The sequence below is a fragment of the Vidua chalybeata genome, chromosome 10 (genome assembly GCF_026979565.1).
Source record: "Vidua chalybeata isolate OUT-0048 chromosome 10, bVidCha1 merged haplotype, whole genome shotgun sequence".
Lineage (NCBI taxonomy): Eukaryota > Metazoa > Chordata > Aves > Passeriformes > Viduidae > Vidua > Vidua chalybeata.
In genome coordinates, this window is record NC_071539.1 from 7,078,054 (window position 1) to 7,095,394 (window position 17,341).

General features: G+C 41.0%; 1 protein-coding gene across 2 annotated transcripts in view; it reads left to right on the top strand.

Annotated features, from left to right (window-relative positions):
* USP13 (ubiquitin specific peptidase 13) overlaps positions 1 to 17,341 on the top strand; it is a 50,489-nt gene that overhangs the window by 25,284 nt on the left and 7,864 nt on the right. The window contains exons 7-17 of one of the 2 annotated variants that reach the window (XM_053952183.1): positions 3,260 to 3,354; positions 5,259 to 5,446; positions 6,904 to 6,975; positions 7,238 to 7,331; positions 10,474 to 10,599; positions 12,441 to 12,594; positions 13,874 to 14,048; positions 14,425 to 14,513; positions 14,867 to 14,989; positions 16,403 to 16,429; positions 17,138 to 17,281. In XM_053952183.1, coding sequence (XP_053808158.1) covers positions 3,260 to 3,354; positions 5,259 to 5,446; positions 6,904 to 6,975; positions 7,238 to 7,331; positions 10,474 to 10,599; positions 12,441 to 12,594; positions 13,874 to 14,048; positions 14,425 to 14,513; positions 14,867 to 14,989; positions 16,403 to 16,429; positions 17,138 to 17,281 — 1,287 coding nt within the window. The remainder of the gene's footprint in view (positions 1 to 3,259; positions 3,355 to 5,258; positions 5,447 to 6,903; positions 6,976 to 7,237; positions 7,332 to 10,473; positions 10,600 to 12,440; positions 12,595 to 13,873; positions 14,049 to 14,424; positions 14,514 to 14,866; positions 14,990 to 16,402; positions 16,430 to 17,137; positions 17,282 to 17,341) is intronic. The other variant, XM_053952184.1, reaches the window with a different exon arrangement.

Sequence of the window (17,341 nt, forward strand, 5' to 3'; positions counted from 1 at the left end):
TCCCTCCCCCAACCTTCCTTGTTCCTTTTCAGTAATTATTCTGTCTGTGAACTATATTTCTGTAGTACACATAACCCCTCAGTGGGGCTGGGTGATAGATGAGCTTCAGGAAAGAGGCTCTGTGGCTGATGGTGACACAAAATCTGTCTGTTTTCTGCTTCCCTGGGTTAAAGGTGAAGAGGTGATGGTACAGGAGTAATAATCACTGGTCCCTGCCCTGACATAATTTATTCCTTTTCCACAGCAGTAGGAAGGAGAAGGAGGTGGTGCCAGTATTCCACTGACACTCACCCCATGTGTACACAGAGGAGAGCTCTTTGTCTTGCCCTGAGAAATCTGTGCTGTGCACACTGTGAAAGGTTCCTGAGGTGTTAGCCCCATTTTGTAGTGTTCTGTCAGCAGACACACCTGGGATCAGGGCAGAGACTGAACCAAGCTTCTCTTCCACTCTTGTACCTTGCACAGGACAAGGAGTCCTTTCCAGCAGGGAGTCAGAAGAGTTGTTTGCCTCAGCAGGCTGAGCCCTGGGCAGACTGTGCTGCCTGCTGCCCCTCTTGCCAGTGCCACTGGATTTAATTTCCAGTCACTGTGAGGTTGCTGTGAGGAATAGACTGGGGCATGGAATTGGGCACTGGCAGTGGCAAACCCCTTGTGATCAGTGCTGGAAGGAGTTGCTTTGTGGGTGCTGATCTTAGCAGTTGTTGGATACTTTTGGGGGGATCCTGAGCCACTTCTTTCTTTAGGGACAGTGTTACCATTGCCTTTTACCATCTAAGGAGAGATGTCTGCACAGTCAGAACAGGTGTAAATCTTGAGCTGTGGAAGAGAATGAGGTCAAGTAGCATTGACATTTTTATTTTCTTAAAATAATATGAATCATAAAGACTATTATCAGGAAAATACTGTTATCAGGAAGACGTTTTCCACCCAGGGGATGGTTGGGTACTGGAAAAATCTCCCCAGGGAACTGGTTATAGCACCAAGCTATATAGCACAAGTTCAAGATGAATTTGGGCAATGGTGGGATGTATTTCAGACCCATGGTGGAATTCTTTGTGCGTCCTGCACAGAGCCAGGAGTTGGACTGGATGATACTGATGGGTCCCTTCCAACTCAGCATATTCTATGATTTTAAAATCTGTTTAATAATCTTTGTTGCCGTCTCAGATTTATCTTGGTGCGTTTTTTCCCCCCTTCCCCTCCTCCCTTTTTCCCCTTTCTCACTCTAATGACACCAGGTTCTTGCGTGTCACATTTGCTGACTTGTCTACGTTCCTCATCTACCACAGTCTGTATGACAGCATTGCACACCTGTGTTTGGCACCTCTTATAGTCTGTCTTTGATCTTTTTAAACAAGTGAATTCTGTCTTTTTCCCATGAATTTAAGCTACACAGCAGAAAGCTCTGAAGGCACGAGCTGGGCTTGAGCACAATATTAGTCTCGTGCTCCACTTCTGCTGCTCTGGGCCAGTAGTTCCAGCTGATTTGCTCTCTGCAGTTGCCAGAGCAGAGGGAAAACAATATCAAAAGCTTCCACACTGAAAGCAGTCACCCAAGCTCAGTTGCTGTGTAATCTCACTCCATCGGGGGTTTGAAGTTTTTGGGATCATCTGGCTGTGCTGTGACCTCACCAGAATGCTATGGGAACGTTGTGCTGCCATGTGTGTGGATGGACAGTCGTGTCTTCTGGATGCATTTGCTAGCACACAGTGGAATTCCAGCAGATGGGCAGCCACAGCCACACACATGCCACAGAGGTCACGGGCACCAGTGTTAGTGGGGCATCTGCTGGCTGGTCAGCAGCTGGCAGCACAGCTCAAAGCCAGCTCCCTGCCCAGAGAGGTTTTCCATAGGGCTGGTCAATGTTAAAAGTTAGTGTTTGAGTTCTTGGCTAACCTTCAATCTGTCATTTCAGTGTGGGTTTGGTACTAGCAGACCTCAAAGAGAATGCCTTTTGTTGAAGGGGATGGGCTGAGCTAGAGCCAGGGTCTGCAGCTGCCAGGAGAGACTGGGGTGAGGAGCTCCAGAAGTGACATCTGTGCTGTGAACAGCCTTTATCTGTGCTCCTGCTATCTCCTCCAGTGTTTGCTTCTCTTCCTTTCTCCTGGCTAAGCTTTCTCTGTCAGCCTAGGTCTGGTCTTATGGAGCAAGGTCACTGTGAGAAACTGCTGGGCATGAAGGGAACTTGCCTGAGAGAAATGCAGGGAGCCTGGCACAGGGGTTCTGGATTTTGGTATGAGGACACACCAAAGCAGTCATTAGCTACAGAGGTAGAGACCTCATGAGAGAAAAGATGGAAAGCCTGTTCAAGTATTACAAGTGCATGTTGTATGACTTCTAGCCTTTCATAATGCCTACAGCTTTATTGTTATTTGTTCACGTAGGTGAAACCTGCTCTGAACTCAGTGCCATTACACGACTTGATAGGTGAACTCTAAAAAAGAATGTTCTTACTCTCAATATTTTTGTCCTTCTTTTGGATTTATTAAACTTGGTTTCATATTGAAAATGTCATCATTAGACATACTCCTTCCCTTTACAATCTGAACTTTGCCCTGCCAGAATGTTTATGATCTTTTACTTAAGGCTATAAAGGCCTGTCATAGAGAACTGAAATCTAAATCTCCTGTACAATAAAGCAAGGCACCTCACTTAGCTTTTCTCCCTAACCACAAGGTTAGATTAATCTTGGAAGTCCAGCCCAGTGGTGTGTAATCCAAAAAAGCCCTCTTTATTCTAATAAAGAATTTCTCTGTTCTTCCTGCATCTCTGTGTGAAAAGGGCAAAAGTGGATTTCTTAAACTGTACTAAAAATTAAAATACTATTGTCAGTATTGAGCTGGTGTGATATACTCACAGCTTTAATGGATCTGTCTGTATCTAGTAGCTCTACAAAAATTTATCATCTCTTGTTGTCATGTTCAAAATGTGGGCTGGCTACATATCTGAGAACTTTGCATGCCCTATTCCTTGCTTTCCCTACAAATTTCTTATTTTGGGGAGAGGGAATACTATGATCCCTATAAATGTTTTTAGGTTTTAATACTGTGGAGGCATATAATTTCTTTTGAGGAAAGTGCTTGAGGTGATGGTGTTAAGATATTTACTGAGCTATGTGTTTGTCTGTGCACCAAACTTGGAGAATATGAACAAGGCATTTTGTATGGGCAGCCCTATGCTGAGAGTGCAGTGTTGGTAAACAAGGAGAAGGGATAACATTTGATACTGGGGCTCACTGGTTTCTCTCTGCTTTTGCAGATGTCTATTCCTTTGATGAAGAGGAGCCGGTTTTAGATCCACATATAGCAAAACATTTGGCACACTTTGGAATTGATATGCTGCAGATGCAAGTGGTAGGAAATCCATCTTTTATTTAGCTTGTTCACTTCTTTGTTCACTTGGGGGTGGGAGAGAAACAGGAGAAGAATGACACCTGTAGCTTATTTGTGATTCCTTCAGACTGTTATGACAGTATCCAGTTTTGTAAAGTTCAGCCAGCTAATTTGGGGGTTACTGTCAGAGTTCTGAGTAAATCATTGCTCTCAAATCCAGAAATTCCCTTCTGAAAGAGGTACCTCATCGTCTTTAGTTTATATTTTTCACTTTCCCTGTGTGATGTACTATTTGTCTTCAAAATGAAAAACCTCCTTCAATTAGAGAAGAATGTCTGGAATATTTAATTACAGTGAGTGAAGGAAAGCCTATTGCATGTGTGAACAGATACAATTCATAAGCAAAAAGAAACTAAGCAATGGATAAGTTAAAAAGTGGCTGAAAGTTATTTATGTAAATTTCAGTTTAGATTTTGTCAATAAACACATCAGAAAATGAGAAAAATACATTCTCTCAGGTCTAGAAAACAGCATGATCAAAGGCATGACATCCTATGAAGGGACTGGGGAAAAAGGATTCTCTGTGTGTGTCTATGTTAGTAAAGTGCTTTTAATAACTTGTGTTTTAGTGGATGTTGATTCCAGTTCTCTTTAAATGGTGTAGGAAATTAGAATAGGATATGTTTGTAAAGGCAGTTGTGGTTTCTGTGGTTTTGTTGGTTTATTGTTTGGTTTGGTTTGTTGTTTTTTGGTTTTTTTAACCCAAGCATATAACCTAGTACCATTACCTGGAGAACAAGAAAATATTAAAAAGGAACAAAACTGCTACTGGTTAAGTGTATTTCATTGTCCAAGTGGTGAGAATAATTGAAATGCTAGAGAAGAATTAAACTGTGTTTTCAGAAGTCTTCATGATACTAATAATATTTTTGGTATACTAATGTCCTTGCCAGGATCATGAATAAAAATTTTCTTTTATCCAAATCATTTTGGAAAGCCTGTTTTATTCAGAAGCCTTGAAAACCTAGTCTTAGCTGTTGCAAAGGTTTCACCTCTGGTCTTTGGTCTGTACAATTCTTTGAGAAGTGACAGAGCAGTGCCAGCAGTAAATGACCCTATGGTGACCTGCACCTACAGGCTGAAGGCTGACTGTAAAGGGGAGAAACTTCAGTGTCACAAATTATTGGCTGTTACCATTTGAAAAGAAGAGAAGAGTTCTTGGATCTGCAGCTTTTCATGTGGTTTATTTGTTACGAGCAGCTTCTACAGCAGCAGCTATTCCTGACCATTACAAATGGAATAGGAAACCTGAAAAAATGCAGTGTTTGGTGCTGAGGCTTGAGGTCACAGGCCTGAGAGAAGAGAAGCTCCCAGCTGGGACTGAGGTCAGGACTGGGAGCACTCAGTGCCAGTGGCTGTGCTAGAGAGCTAAGGGTGTATTGGAGGAACAAACTGCTGCCTTTCTGACCCTCATCTTCCCCTACATGCAGGATTTACCTCCCCTTGTGTCGCACTACGACACGAAATAACTCACACATTTACTCAAGGTGTAAAAGAGCAAAAGGAAGATAACTTTCTTTCTGACCTCGCAATATATAGAATCCTAAAAGTGACAGTGGATTGCAGGACGAAATTACTACCTCTCTAACCACACTAGTCAAACTAACAGTCTATCAATTCTCTCCTCTTACAAAGAAAAATACAAAACAATCATTACTTACATAAACATGCGTGAGAAACTCCAATAAAAATATGTAAACATCAGTAAGTATAAAAAGCTTTTAAAAAAAACAGAACAACACCCTTGCCTATTGCTTTGGCTCTTCGTTTCTTGGAGTATAGCTCACAAATTGGTGGTGCTGATGGCAGCAGCATAATTGTGGCAGAAGTTAAAGAGACTAAGATGAAAATCTTGTTGCTTTCAGACAGAGAATGGGCTAAGAGATAATGACATAAAGCCAAGAGTCTCGGAATGGGAAGTGATTCAGGAAGCTGGTGTGAAACTGAAGCCCATGTATGGCCCAGGATACACTGGCATGAAGAACCTGGGAAATAGCTGCTACCTCAATGCTGTCATGCAAGCCATTTTCAGCATCCCAGAGTTCCAGCGAGCGTAAGTAATTCCAAACTGCTTCTTGTCACTGGCTGTTGCATTTGTCAGTTTGTTTTTTTTCTAAGAAAAATGGTGATTTCATTTTTGTCTCGCCTGCAGGCAGGTCTCTTTTAGTCAGTTCAGTGGCTGCTTGAAGGATTTAGTGATTGTTTTGGTCTGTTCTGGAAAAGGCTAGAACACAAAAGCCAATCTGCCTTCAAAATAAAAACTTACTGTCTCAGCTTCAGTGGTGGGAAATCATTTGCCACCTTGGAAATTTGATGTCTCAGTCTTTGCTTTTTATATAGAGATGCAGATATCTCTGCCTACCTGGGTATCATCAGTATCACACTAGGGGGTTTGTACTGGCCCGTGCCAGGAGTCATTCTGTGTGATTTGTGCCAAAAACTGGCACAGACATGTTGATATTGATCCATGCTAGTGAAAAACACTGCACCTGTTGCATGCAGGTCTGGCTAAGGGGAGGAACTATCAGAGGTACATTTTAATTAAAATTAAAAAAAAAAATGACAAGAATAGTGTAAATGTATTCTTCCACTGAATAATTAAAAGAGTAAAAGGACAAAAGCACCACAGAAAAATAAGAAATACTCCTGAACACATCACTCCAAGGAGAGAAGCCTTTTTATAAAGGACAGTGCATTATTTGAAATAAAATTCTGAATGCCCTTTCCTTCCAAAGCAGCAGTAGTGTATGTGCTGGAAGTGAAGCTTTTAGGTTTTGGAAAATCTCCCAGGTTTTCATGTTACAAATTACATTCTGGAGAAGAGGGAGAAAACTTCTGTTTATTTTCTTTGTTAGCCATATGGAGTACAGTCTGTAGATTCAATGCCAGCTCTTCTACCTCCACCGCTGAAAAATATCAAAGTGGACTTTGCTAAGGAGGATTATTTTCCACAGCATGGTCCTGGGAGTTACCTGGAGGACTTAGTGTCATCAAAATAGTGGAGACCTTTGATGAGAGAGGGACCAGCACCACGGCCATACCTGCCCAGCCTGTTTTGTCCTGTGCTCAAGGGCAGCCAATGCTCAGAGAGTGCTGCTGAATGCTGCACTATCCAACAGGCTGGCTAGAACAATGTTTCCCTCAGTGTTATCAGAATTGCTTTTCTTGTGAAACCCAATTGAAACGTTCTTTTTGCATATTTCTGTCGTGATACAAACCTGAGTTTACTTGGTTATGTTGATTGGGAGTAAAAAGTACACTGGTTCTCAACTCAGCTCTGGTTTTGACCAACACCATCCTGCAGCTTTTCCAAGTTTAAGGAATAGAATGTAAATTCCAGATGAACAACACAGCCATATTCTTTATAGCTAGGAGCTTCCAAGTAAAACCTCAATGTCCATTTCTTTATTTCTTTACTATTATTTTTGCATGACAGAAGCACACATTGGGGATAGATTGAATCACTAAGCTGCAATATTTGAATGTTTCTGCTTTGTTCTTGCTGCCCAGGTATGTGGGAAACCTTCCACGAATATTTGACTACTCCCCTCTTGATCCAACACAAGATTTCAATACTCAGATGTAAGTGACATTTCTCAGTTATTTACTTGGTCAGGTTAAATAAAATCTAAATGATTTAATGGCAGAGCAAAAGAACACCTTTTCATGAGCTCAGAAGTGAGATATGGCACAGGGAGATTGAGATTTGACCACTTAGTTGCAGGTAATGATGGTTCATCAAGGAGTCAAAAGCAGTAAACTTCATTTTTTTTTGTTTGAAGTAAGTCTTCTTTTCTGTTTTTCTCACATGTTTGTTTCCACCCCTCCACTTTCTTCCTTACAGGGCCAAACTGGGACACGGCCTCCTTTCAGGCCAATACTCTAAGCCACCCATGAAATCTGAGCTCATTGAGCAGGTGATGAAAGAAGAACACAAGGTATTTGCCTGAGTTTGTACAGCCACTGGTAACTAGGTACAAGTGATATCCTGAGAAAGGGGAACAGGTGCTGGGCATTGAGGAACACGTGTGGGTCCAGCATGGATGGGATGTTTATCAAGGTGGAATGTGAAGATTACTAAGTCAGTGATAAATTAGTCAGGCACTATTTGTGCAGTGCATCAAAGCAAGCACTGGTTCTGCTGATAAGGTGCTCTGCTGCTCCACTGATGAGTGCAAATGTTCACACAGCTCGCAACCAGTGTTTATCTTCTCTGAGGAACAACAACAACAACAATGCTATGCAGAGTCCTGGAGGCAAACTTCTAAACCCTCTTTAAATTTCTGAAAGAACTATAAAGAGCTAAAGAATTGTTTCCAGGAAGTGTCTGACAGTACTGCACTTGATTTCAGGAGAAGGTAATGAAGATTAGGTGGTGCTGGGGGCTTTGGAGATGGAGGGGCCATGCAGAGCCACAGGAGTAATGCATGCTTCTGCCACAGAGGGATGGTGGTGGTTGCCACAGAAATAGATATTTTCTTCTACCTTCATGTATCAATTATTGACATAGGAATTTCTCCTGAAATCAGAATGCCAGTAAGATTTTGGACAGACAGAACATCTGGTACAGAGTGGTTTGCATGATCTGGAAGTCGTGGGTCTCCCAAACAATTGCTTTGTACAGTGACAATTCATTGCTTTGGAGCAGCAAATGAATCCTGCTTGTTCCCATTAAATGAAGTTCAAGGATAATCAGCACTGCACTGGGACAAAGGAACAGTGGCACAGATTTCAGCACACTCCATTCATTGAATTATGTATACTGACTGACCTGCTTTCCTAAACACATACAGGATGTGACTGGAAAATACTGTGCTAGAAGTTCAGGGATCTGAATCCTTGGAATAAAGCTGCACCTCCATGTTTAGCTCAGCAGCCACCATGAGATGAGATATTGAGAACTCTTTAATGACAGATGGTATAAAACTCTGTCAGGTTGTAGTAGGCATCTACTGACATTTAACTTGTGTTCATTAGTTCAGTTTAATGAAGCTGAAGTTGCATGCATGAAGCATCCTTATCAAGCAATTCAGAGCATATATTAGGATTTGAAACAGCTTTTACAGCTTTTTTTTTGCTTGTTGTACTGATGATTTATTTACAGAAAAAGTCAGGTATAGATATTTTCTCTATTTCTTCTCTCTTGTAATACAAATCTATGTTTTTTCAGGTTGAGGATGCTTTTTTTTTTTCTTTTCTTTGCTTAGCATTTTAGACCTTAAATGTTTTTAAGTGCTTCTGCTTTGTGTCTATAATATCAATTATTAATTTTACTTTTATTCCTTTACTTTTTTTTCCCCTTCTACATGCAAAGAAGTTCTCAATCTTTCTGAGCCTTTGGAATTCATCCAAAGTTTTGGGGAGTTGTTGCCTGTAAAAGCATTCATATGAGATCTGCAGTGGTCCAGCACAATCTATATTTAGATAAACTGTTTTGAAACTGTTGATGGGGAGAGTATGCCAGGTATTCAGTAAATATTCGTGGTGCTGTGGAGTTGAAATTTTTTACCACAGAAGTTTAGCCTGGAAATGGCAGCATTTTCCTTGGACCCACTTTAGGATTAAAAAGAGGCTGAATGCCTAAAGGCTCATCAGCCAGGGCTTGATTTTCTGCTTTGAGCTTTAACATTTCTTCTGGGTTTGTTTGGTTTTTTTTTTCCCTTTTATTGTCCCTGAGGTGAGATTGCAAGATTCAATCCTTTTTTTTTGCAGACTGTCACACATGGCATGCTCCTCTTCTTCCTGCTCAAGTGGCTGAGTACAAAGTGTAGAGGTGGAAGCAAGGCTTGATTCCAAACTCACTGCATTATACAGCAGTGTGCCACATTCTTGCTTCTGGCATAGGAAGAAGTTATAATGTGAAGTAAAGTTATTGTGCTTTGTGCACTTCTCTCCCCAGTCCTAGTTTTGATGAAAGGCAGTTGAGGACACTGAAGCAATACATAACCCAGGATGCAGAAATGCCCAGAACATCTCTCTGTGCAAGCCATAGAGACTCTGTCTTTTGATGGGAGCCTTTAAGGATCATCTTGGCGTGATGTGGTTGGTGGTGTACTGCCAAAAATGGAAAAAGCATTTAAAAATGAAAATCTGCTTCTGATTTCAGTGGGACTAGGAATACTGCACCCTGGTAAAACAAAGAAAAAAATTTACTCTTCCAGTATTTTATATGGCCTCCATTTCATGCTGCTTATTCTATTTTTATATTCATATGACAGTGCAAGTGTAGTAAGGAATGAAACTGGCTGAGTTTTTAACAGCCTCTGAGTGCTCCTAAAGGTTGTACTTTTGCTTGGATTGTCCAGAAAATTATTTGGTTTCATGGATGGTGAGGGCAAATCTGAGTAATAGCTTCTGACCCCTTCAAAAATGTTATTTGAAAGGCATAACAGCTAGAGTTGTCTTGAGGATCTGGAATGGTTGGAGAGGTTCTTAAAGTGGTAAAAAGGATTAGAAAGTCAAAACCAGGACTGTCTTGGAAGCCAGAGATTTCCTAATTTAGGGCAGTTTGCTCCTGATGTAACTGAATGGCCAAAGGCAGTAAGTTATGGTTTTTCACATGACCAACACCTGCAAATTGCAAATTCATGTCTGCTCTTAACAACTCACCTGGGAATGCATGCTGCACACATTAGTTGTTCTCTGCTTGGTTCTGTACAGCTCTCTGGAAAGGTTTTTGTCCTGAGGAAAGCTGCCAGCTGACACACCAAAGTGCTTCAGTGCTCTGGCACAGGGTTCTGAAAGCATATCAAATGTTATATAACAATGTAGGATTTCAGCCTTTCTGAAAACTACTAACCTTTAAAAACCTCCAGTAATCTCTAAAATGCCAATTGCCAAAGGACAGGTAGAGTGAGATCTGTAGGAACTAAGCCATAAAACATATTCTAAAACTCCCTCAAATCTTGTTTCAGGACCCTTCCCATATTTATTAAAATGGAAAAATAGGTGAAATGGAAGCTATCATTCCTCCAGTGCCAGAAATGGGCCACAGATAGATTTAGTGGAGTAACTTTGAGATACTTGGTTCATGATTGACTAAAAATCCCTTTTTAAATGGTTTTTCTCTCTTTTATTTAGCCTCAACACAATGGAATATCTCCTCGAATGTTCAAGGCTTTTATAAGTAAAGGCCACCCAGAATTTTCCTCTAATAGACAACAAGACGCACAGGAATTTTTCCTACATCTTATAAATCTAGTAGAGGTGAGAAAACTGGAATTGCTGCTTCTTTTTCTGGTTATATGAGACAATGAAGGCAAAACTGTTACATGAGTGGCTCATATTTTAGTTATATTATTTTTAGCCTTAGATATGTAGAAGGTGGGACTAATTACAATGTGTTTTGTTTTAGAAACATTTGCTTTCTTAATTCTTCTTTACTTCAGACTCTTGCATGACCATGAACAGGGCCAGTGGTGCTGCTAACAAATATGAAGAGGTCAAGCTTCACTGTACAGGCCATAAGTTTCATAAACATATGTGACCTTTTAAATTGCTTTTCCTGTTTACCATATTGAAGTGTCCCATGGAATATTAATGAATTGGGTATTTTGATTATTATTGTTATTGTTCCAAATCCATATAATTGTTGGGAGCAAATTAATTACCCTGTCCAGCTGTTTTACAAATCCCAGCTGTATGGTATTGAATCATGGGAGGAAGGATTCCCCTGCTGAAAGCAGAGTGGCTGTTTGTCAGTGGAATATTTCTGTAAACAGCTTTAGTTCCACCAAGCTCCAGCTCAGTGCTGTGTGTAAAGGAATCATACTGTGAATTTTAATGCTGTCTTTTTGAAAAGGAATTTACAAATACATGCAGTTGTGATGTAAAGCATTTCTTGTCTACCCTTCCTCCCTCGTTTTCCCATTTTCCCCAAGAATCAAGGCTATTTATTCATGTGTTCAGTCTCTAGATGAAGTTACTCACATTTGTATGCATAATGTTCCACATCCCTAAATGCATGTACTGATTATAGGGTGGTTAGAAGAGACTTTTCTGTTTCTTGCCTGATAAGGGGCATTAACATGAACAACAAAGAGGAGGTATATTATTTGCATGACATTCCCATCTGGATAATGAACTACAAGTTGCTTGCTCTGTTTCAGTGCATATTCAGAGTGGTAGGAGCAATTCTATTTGCTGAGAGGATGCTCCATGTTATTTATCTGAGCTTTCTGTCTTTACTGTAACATGCCACCTTCCTATCTTCTGTTCACCTTGACTCAGTCAGGTTCTTGGGGTACATACCCTGCAAGTTCTGTGTGTAGAAAGATGCTGCTGTGAGTGCAGAAATTGTGGATTTTGGTGGTTTTCTCTCTAGGTGCCAGAGCTCTGCACACAATCCAGTGTGAGCTGAGCTGCCTGATCAGTGTCTTTGTGCTTGCCTTAAAACAACCAGCAGCCTTTGGGTCTTCTGGTCATTTTAGTGATCACCACACATCGAATCTTTTACTTCTTTGCTAAGATTCGGATTAAATTGCGAGGTGGTATTTCTTGTTTGGACTTAAGGTGTTTATTAGTCCTTATCTATATTATAGTCTTGCAAGTTGTGAGTTTTACAGTACTTCTCTCTAACAAGGTAAAAATGAAGTTGTATCTTTTTCTCTGCAAGGCTTTTTAAGGATAAACTGTCTAATTAAGAAATTGCACCTAAAATATTTTTACTTCTAAGCTAATAACTCCTCATGCTCCGCAAGGAGGACTTTTTTATCCAATTACCCAATACTACTTAAGCCTATGAAGAAGAAGGTGAAAAAGAAGGTAAAGAAGAAGGACTAGCTTCTGCTTTAAAACTTTCACTTTGCTTTATACATATTACTACATTCTAAAACCTTAAACTCTAGGTTTTCTACTATGTGATATTACACACTTCTATCCAAACTACACACTGATAATCTCAGTTCTATCATTCAGTTTTGGAAGCTTTCTCTACGGCTTCAGGCTTCGCTAAAATGCAGTGTTCTCTTGGGGGTCAGTGTCTGTCAGCACAGAAAGTTCTGGGTTCCAACAGGCACAGAAGTGATTTGGTGTGCTGTTCCTTTCAGAGGAACCCTGTGGGTTCAGAGAACCCCAGCGATGTTTTCCGGTTCCTGGTGGAGGAGCGCACGCAGTGCTGCCAGTCCAGGAAGGTGCGCTACACGGAGAGGGTGGACTACATCATGCAGCTCCCTGTGGCCATGGAGGCAGCAACAAACAAAGGTAAAGGAGCAAACTGCTCTGCTTGACCCAGGGATGTGCCACATTGTGCCCAGAGATCCCCACCAGCACTGAATCCCCTTCATCCTGGACAGTGAAACAGTTTGTGAAAACTTCTTCATTATAAAAATGAATTGAACATACTAGCTAATTAATATATTTTAAAAACACACACTCACAAAGAAAAACTGAAACCAAAACCCCAAATCTGCTTTCTGTTCTTTAGGAGCAGGTTATAAGATTGCATGTGGTAATAGAGAATAGGTGTATAGGGTAGTTTGTCATCTATAAATCTAAAATACACAATTTGGATGTTCTGGGCTTTAGGGGAGGAGGGAGGGAGGATGAAGTGTTGGATGTTGATTTAATAAGCAGGACTGTATTTTCTCATGCCTGCGAAAAGCATCCTTGTTTTTAAAGGAGAAAATGGCCAAGGAGGCTTGAAGACTTGGGAGCAGGAGGGAGGCACTGACAAGTTGTGGTTACATCTGCAGTCAGTGGTGAAGAGCCTTGCAGAAAAACATAATAAATGTATGCTTGAAGTAGAAGTGAAGAGGGCATCACAGGAACATGAAGGGAGATGTGCCTCTGATTTCCTACCTAATCTGAACATTTAAAATATTTTAAAACCAGAAGGTTCTATTTTGATTGTTTGATGAGATCCTATGAAATACCACAAGGCAGAGAATTCTACCTACTTTTTACCCAGCCTACAACTCCTTGCACTGGACATGAAGTTTTGGAGAACTTTTCATTCTTTGTTCATCAGTTTCAGAGCTGACTCTGTTGCTTATAAAAGAACATGTTATTTCCAGGTAATGACTCAGGAGACAGATTAGTTTGTGAATTTACCATATGGCACTGCTCAGCTTACCAGTGTCAAGACTTTTTCTAGATCATACATAATCCTGGCCTGTCTAAAAAGTCAGATGACACAGATGGACAGCAATAACTCTCCAACTCAGATTGAGCTCTGATAAAATGGCTGTGTGGCATTACTGCTCACACAGGATTTTGGCTGTCATGGCAAAATTTTCATTGCCTTTGTCCTGGTATTTCCAGTTCTGTGTTTTCACCATGAACAGAAACCTCAGAGATGTGACTGTAAATGTAGCTCCTGATCCCAGCGCAGACAAAACAATTTGATGTCTAGTTAAATGTATGTAAAACTTTTATTGCTAATTAGGTTTTTGCATTTCTAAAACTTGCAAAAATAAGCCTGATGAGGAACACATAACCATGACAATGTTCATTAGCTTCTAGTGTTGTGTGTATTTCTCAGATGAATTAATTGCCTATGAATTGAAGAGGCGAGAAGCAGAAGCTGCAAGGAGACCTCTGCCAGAGCTGGTCCGTGCCAAGATCCCATTTAGTGCTTGTCTGCAGGCCTTTTCTGAACCAAGCAACGTAGAGGATTTCTGGAGCAGTGCCCTCCAAGCAAAATCTGCAGGAGTTAAGTAAGTGTGTGTCTGGCTGCTTGTTAAAAACTGTGCTCTGTGCTTATCTTGCTACTTGGATGTGGTGCAGAGAGAAACACACAAATGCACAGTGAGCTCTGGCATTACATTAGTGTTGGGGCTCATCAATGTGATGTGCAGACCAAGCCTTGCAAGAGCTGTAATGATGAACTGAGCAGGAAATTAATTGTTCTCAATGGTCAGGCTCCAAGAAGCAACGCACTCTGTTGAGAGCTTGAACTTTAAATGCTTGTAGGATTAGATCCTTGGTATCAACCAGCAATAGCTCATCTCAGTGTGCACGAGGTACTGGGATCTGTGCTGCTGGGGATTCTGTTGCCTGCTTTCAATGACTTGTGTTTCTTGTCCTTCCCAGGACTTCCCGTTTTGCTTCCTTTCCTGAGTATTTAGTGGTGCAGATAAAGAAATTCACCTTTGGCCTTGACTGGATACCCAAAAAGCTTGGTATGTGTTTGTTTTATTTACCTTTCTATCCCAGATAATTAATAAGATGTGCACACCTGAGGACCTGACTCAAGTCTTAAGTTTGTACTGTGAAGATCCTAACTGAACCTTCTTCCCTTTTACAATAAATTTAACCAATCCATCACGTCTGTGGAGCTAAAACACAGTTTCATGTCATCTGAGCTAGTTAAATTGTGCTTTGGCATTCCAAATTTCTCCAAGAGTTCTTTTCAGAAGGAGAATCCTGACTGTTCCTGTACCTTGAGTACCAGTTCCCTCTCTGAAGGGGTAGGTTGCACCATAAGGCTGTTTTGTTGGCTGCACAAGCTTAGCCCATTTCTCTGCCCTTGTAGATGTTTCTATTGACATGCCAGATTTCCTGGATATCAGTCACCTTCGGGCCAGGGGGCTCCAGCCAGGAGAAGAGGAACTCCCAGACATTGCTCCTCCCATTGTCATTCCTGATGACCCAAAAGGTATTTACTGACTTACTCTCCCTTGTATTCCCCTTTCCTTCCAGCACACGGGGATTCTCTTTAATCTTCACTGTTTGCAACTATGAACAAAAAATTACAAATTACTTCTGTAACTGAAGACTGTTACAACACCCCACAACTTTTTTTCCTCCCAGCTGGACAACCCTAGTTCTTCCACCTTTTCTATTTTGGGGATTCATTATAGAATCACAGAGTTTTTTGAGTTGGAAGGGATCTTAAAGATCATCTAGTTCCACCCCCCTTGCCATGGGTAGGGACACCTTTCCCTAGAAGGTTTGATAATTGATGTTGCTGTCCTTGACTCTCTCCAGGGAACCTTCAGTGCATGTCCATGACTCCCTTGGAGTAAAGTCAGTGTGCACTTCCCAGGCCCAGCACAGTACAGCAATGCTTAATACACAAAGGACTACAGTTTAAGAGAACAGCTTTCCAGGCATAGGCTAAGACTATTTATTTTAAAAATACAAGAATTGTCAGGCCCTAGCAGCTGTGCCTGCACACACAGTCCTCATCTCTGGATGTACATGGGCTGCATTGAAAAAAGCTCTGTCTCAAGGAGAAGATGGCAAACAGCTGACTATAATGTTTGTGCAGAAGAAAGAAAGAGGAGTGATTAAAATGCTATGCTGGTTCTTTTTTTCTTAAATACTGTTTCTTTTATGCTAAAGTTCAGAAACAAGAATATTAAATATCCTCCTTCTTTATTCCCTGGGTTTCCCTGGAGAATCAAATGGTTTATAGCAAGTATATGTTTTATGGTGTGACCTTAGAGCCAGGTGGCTGCACTTTCCCCCAGATGACTGAAGTTTGAGTGCCTCAGTATTTAATGTGAAGCCAGTAATGCAGCTGCTCTCATGACATGAGTGCCCCCATTTGCTTGGATATTTATAATAATGGTGGCAGAATACCATTCTGCATGTATGTGAAAGAAAGCCAGTACCTGAAATTGTGTGCAGAGCAAGGATATGACAAACTTCAATTCTCTCAGGGTTTTGATTCCATCCCTTATCTAGGTGACTTCCTCACAAAGGCCTGTACCTTCTTACCCTCAGGCTGAATGGACTGACCTAGTTTTAGTGTAAATGCATGGGTGATGATACTTTATTTTTAAGATTCTTGCTTAGGTCAGCCATCAGCTTTATTTCCTACTGATTTATGGTATCAGTGACACTTTGCTCTGAACTGAGTTAGGGAAAACAATTACTGAGCAGAAATATCCCTGCTCTAATTCATGGCAAAAACATCAGGGAAGTAAGGATGAAACTGCCCTGTCTTCATGAAGTCAAATATTTCTATGAGTTTAAAAATATAGAATTGTTTTACCCATATGGATCTACTTAACCTTCATATATGTCCTTTTCCCTGTTTTTTTTTTCCATTGTTAATTTTCAGATCACATGACGAACCATTTCATGGAGTGTACGTATCCCATTTTTCTACTATTTAAAAAATTGTTATGCTTTTGGTCAGCTAATGGCTTCTCTCTCCTCATAGAGATGCATGAAGCCTTGCTCTGCATGCTTCCAAACAAAAGCTGATTTCTGTGCTTGTTCAGTGTTTACTTCCACGTGTGCAGGACTCTGAGGGTTTGTATAGACAGAATATGAGCTGCTCCTCTGCCTGCTGTCTCTCAGGAGGATCTTGCAGTCCTGGGGGTCTCAGCCTCTCAATCTCTGCTCTCTGATCTCACATAAAGCTGTCTTACCCTGTCATCCAGAGGCTGCCAGATCTGGCAGCTATTATTTCTCTGACCTGCAAGATCCTGCCTTTGAGAGGGGCTTGGTTTTGGCTGCCATCTCTAGATGAGCTCAGCCCCTGATTTCCTCACCCCTTAAAATCTAGTGCTGAGGTATTTTAAAATAAATGAACTCCTGTAGGAATTCATCAAGATTTAATGATCTGTGTGGGGGTCTGTGTCCCTGCTGAGACAAAACATTATCAGTAAGTCCATAACAACGACTGTAATGCTTTGTACAGGGCTGTTTTCTGGTGGCTGTGGGTTTATTGAAGTACTAAACCAAATCCAAGCAATATGTACTGTAATATATGGCACCGTGAGTAACAATAAGAAATATTATGCAATGGATGAAATGAGACTTTTATATTTTAGAAGGTCCTTTCTTGCAGCCCTAGATATTGATGAGTCTTCAGTTATGCAGCTGGCAGAGATGGGCTTTCCTTTGGAAGCGTGTCGGAAAGCTGTGTACTATACAGGCAACCTGGGTGCTGAAGTTGCTTTCAACTGGATCATTGCACACATGGAAGAACCAGGTCAGTGACTGGAGGGTGTAAGTTAAACTCAACTCCTGGTTGTGGATTTTGGCAGTCAGT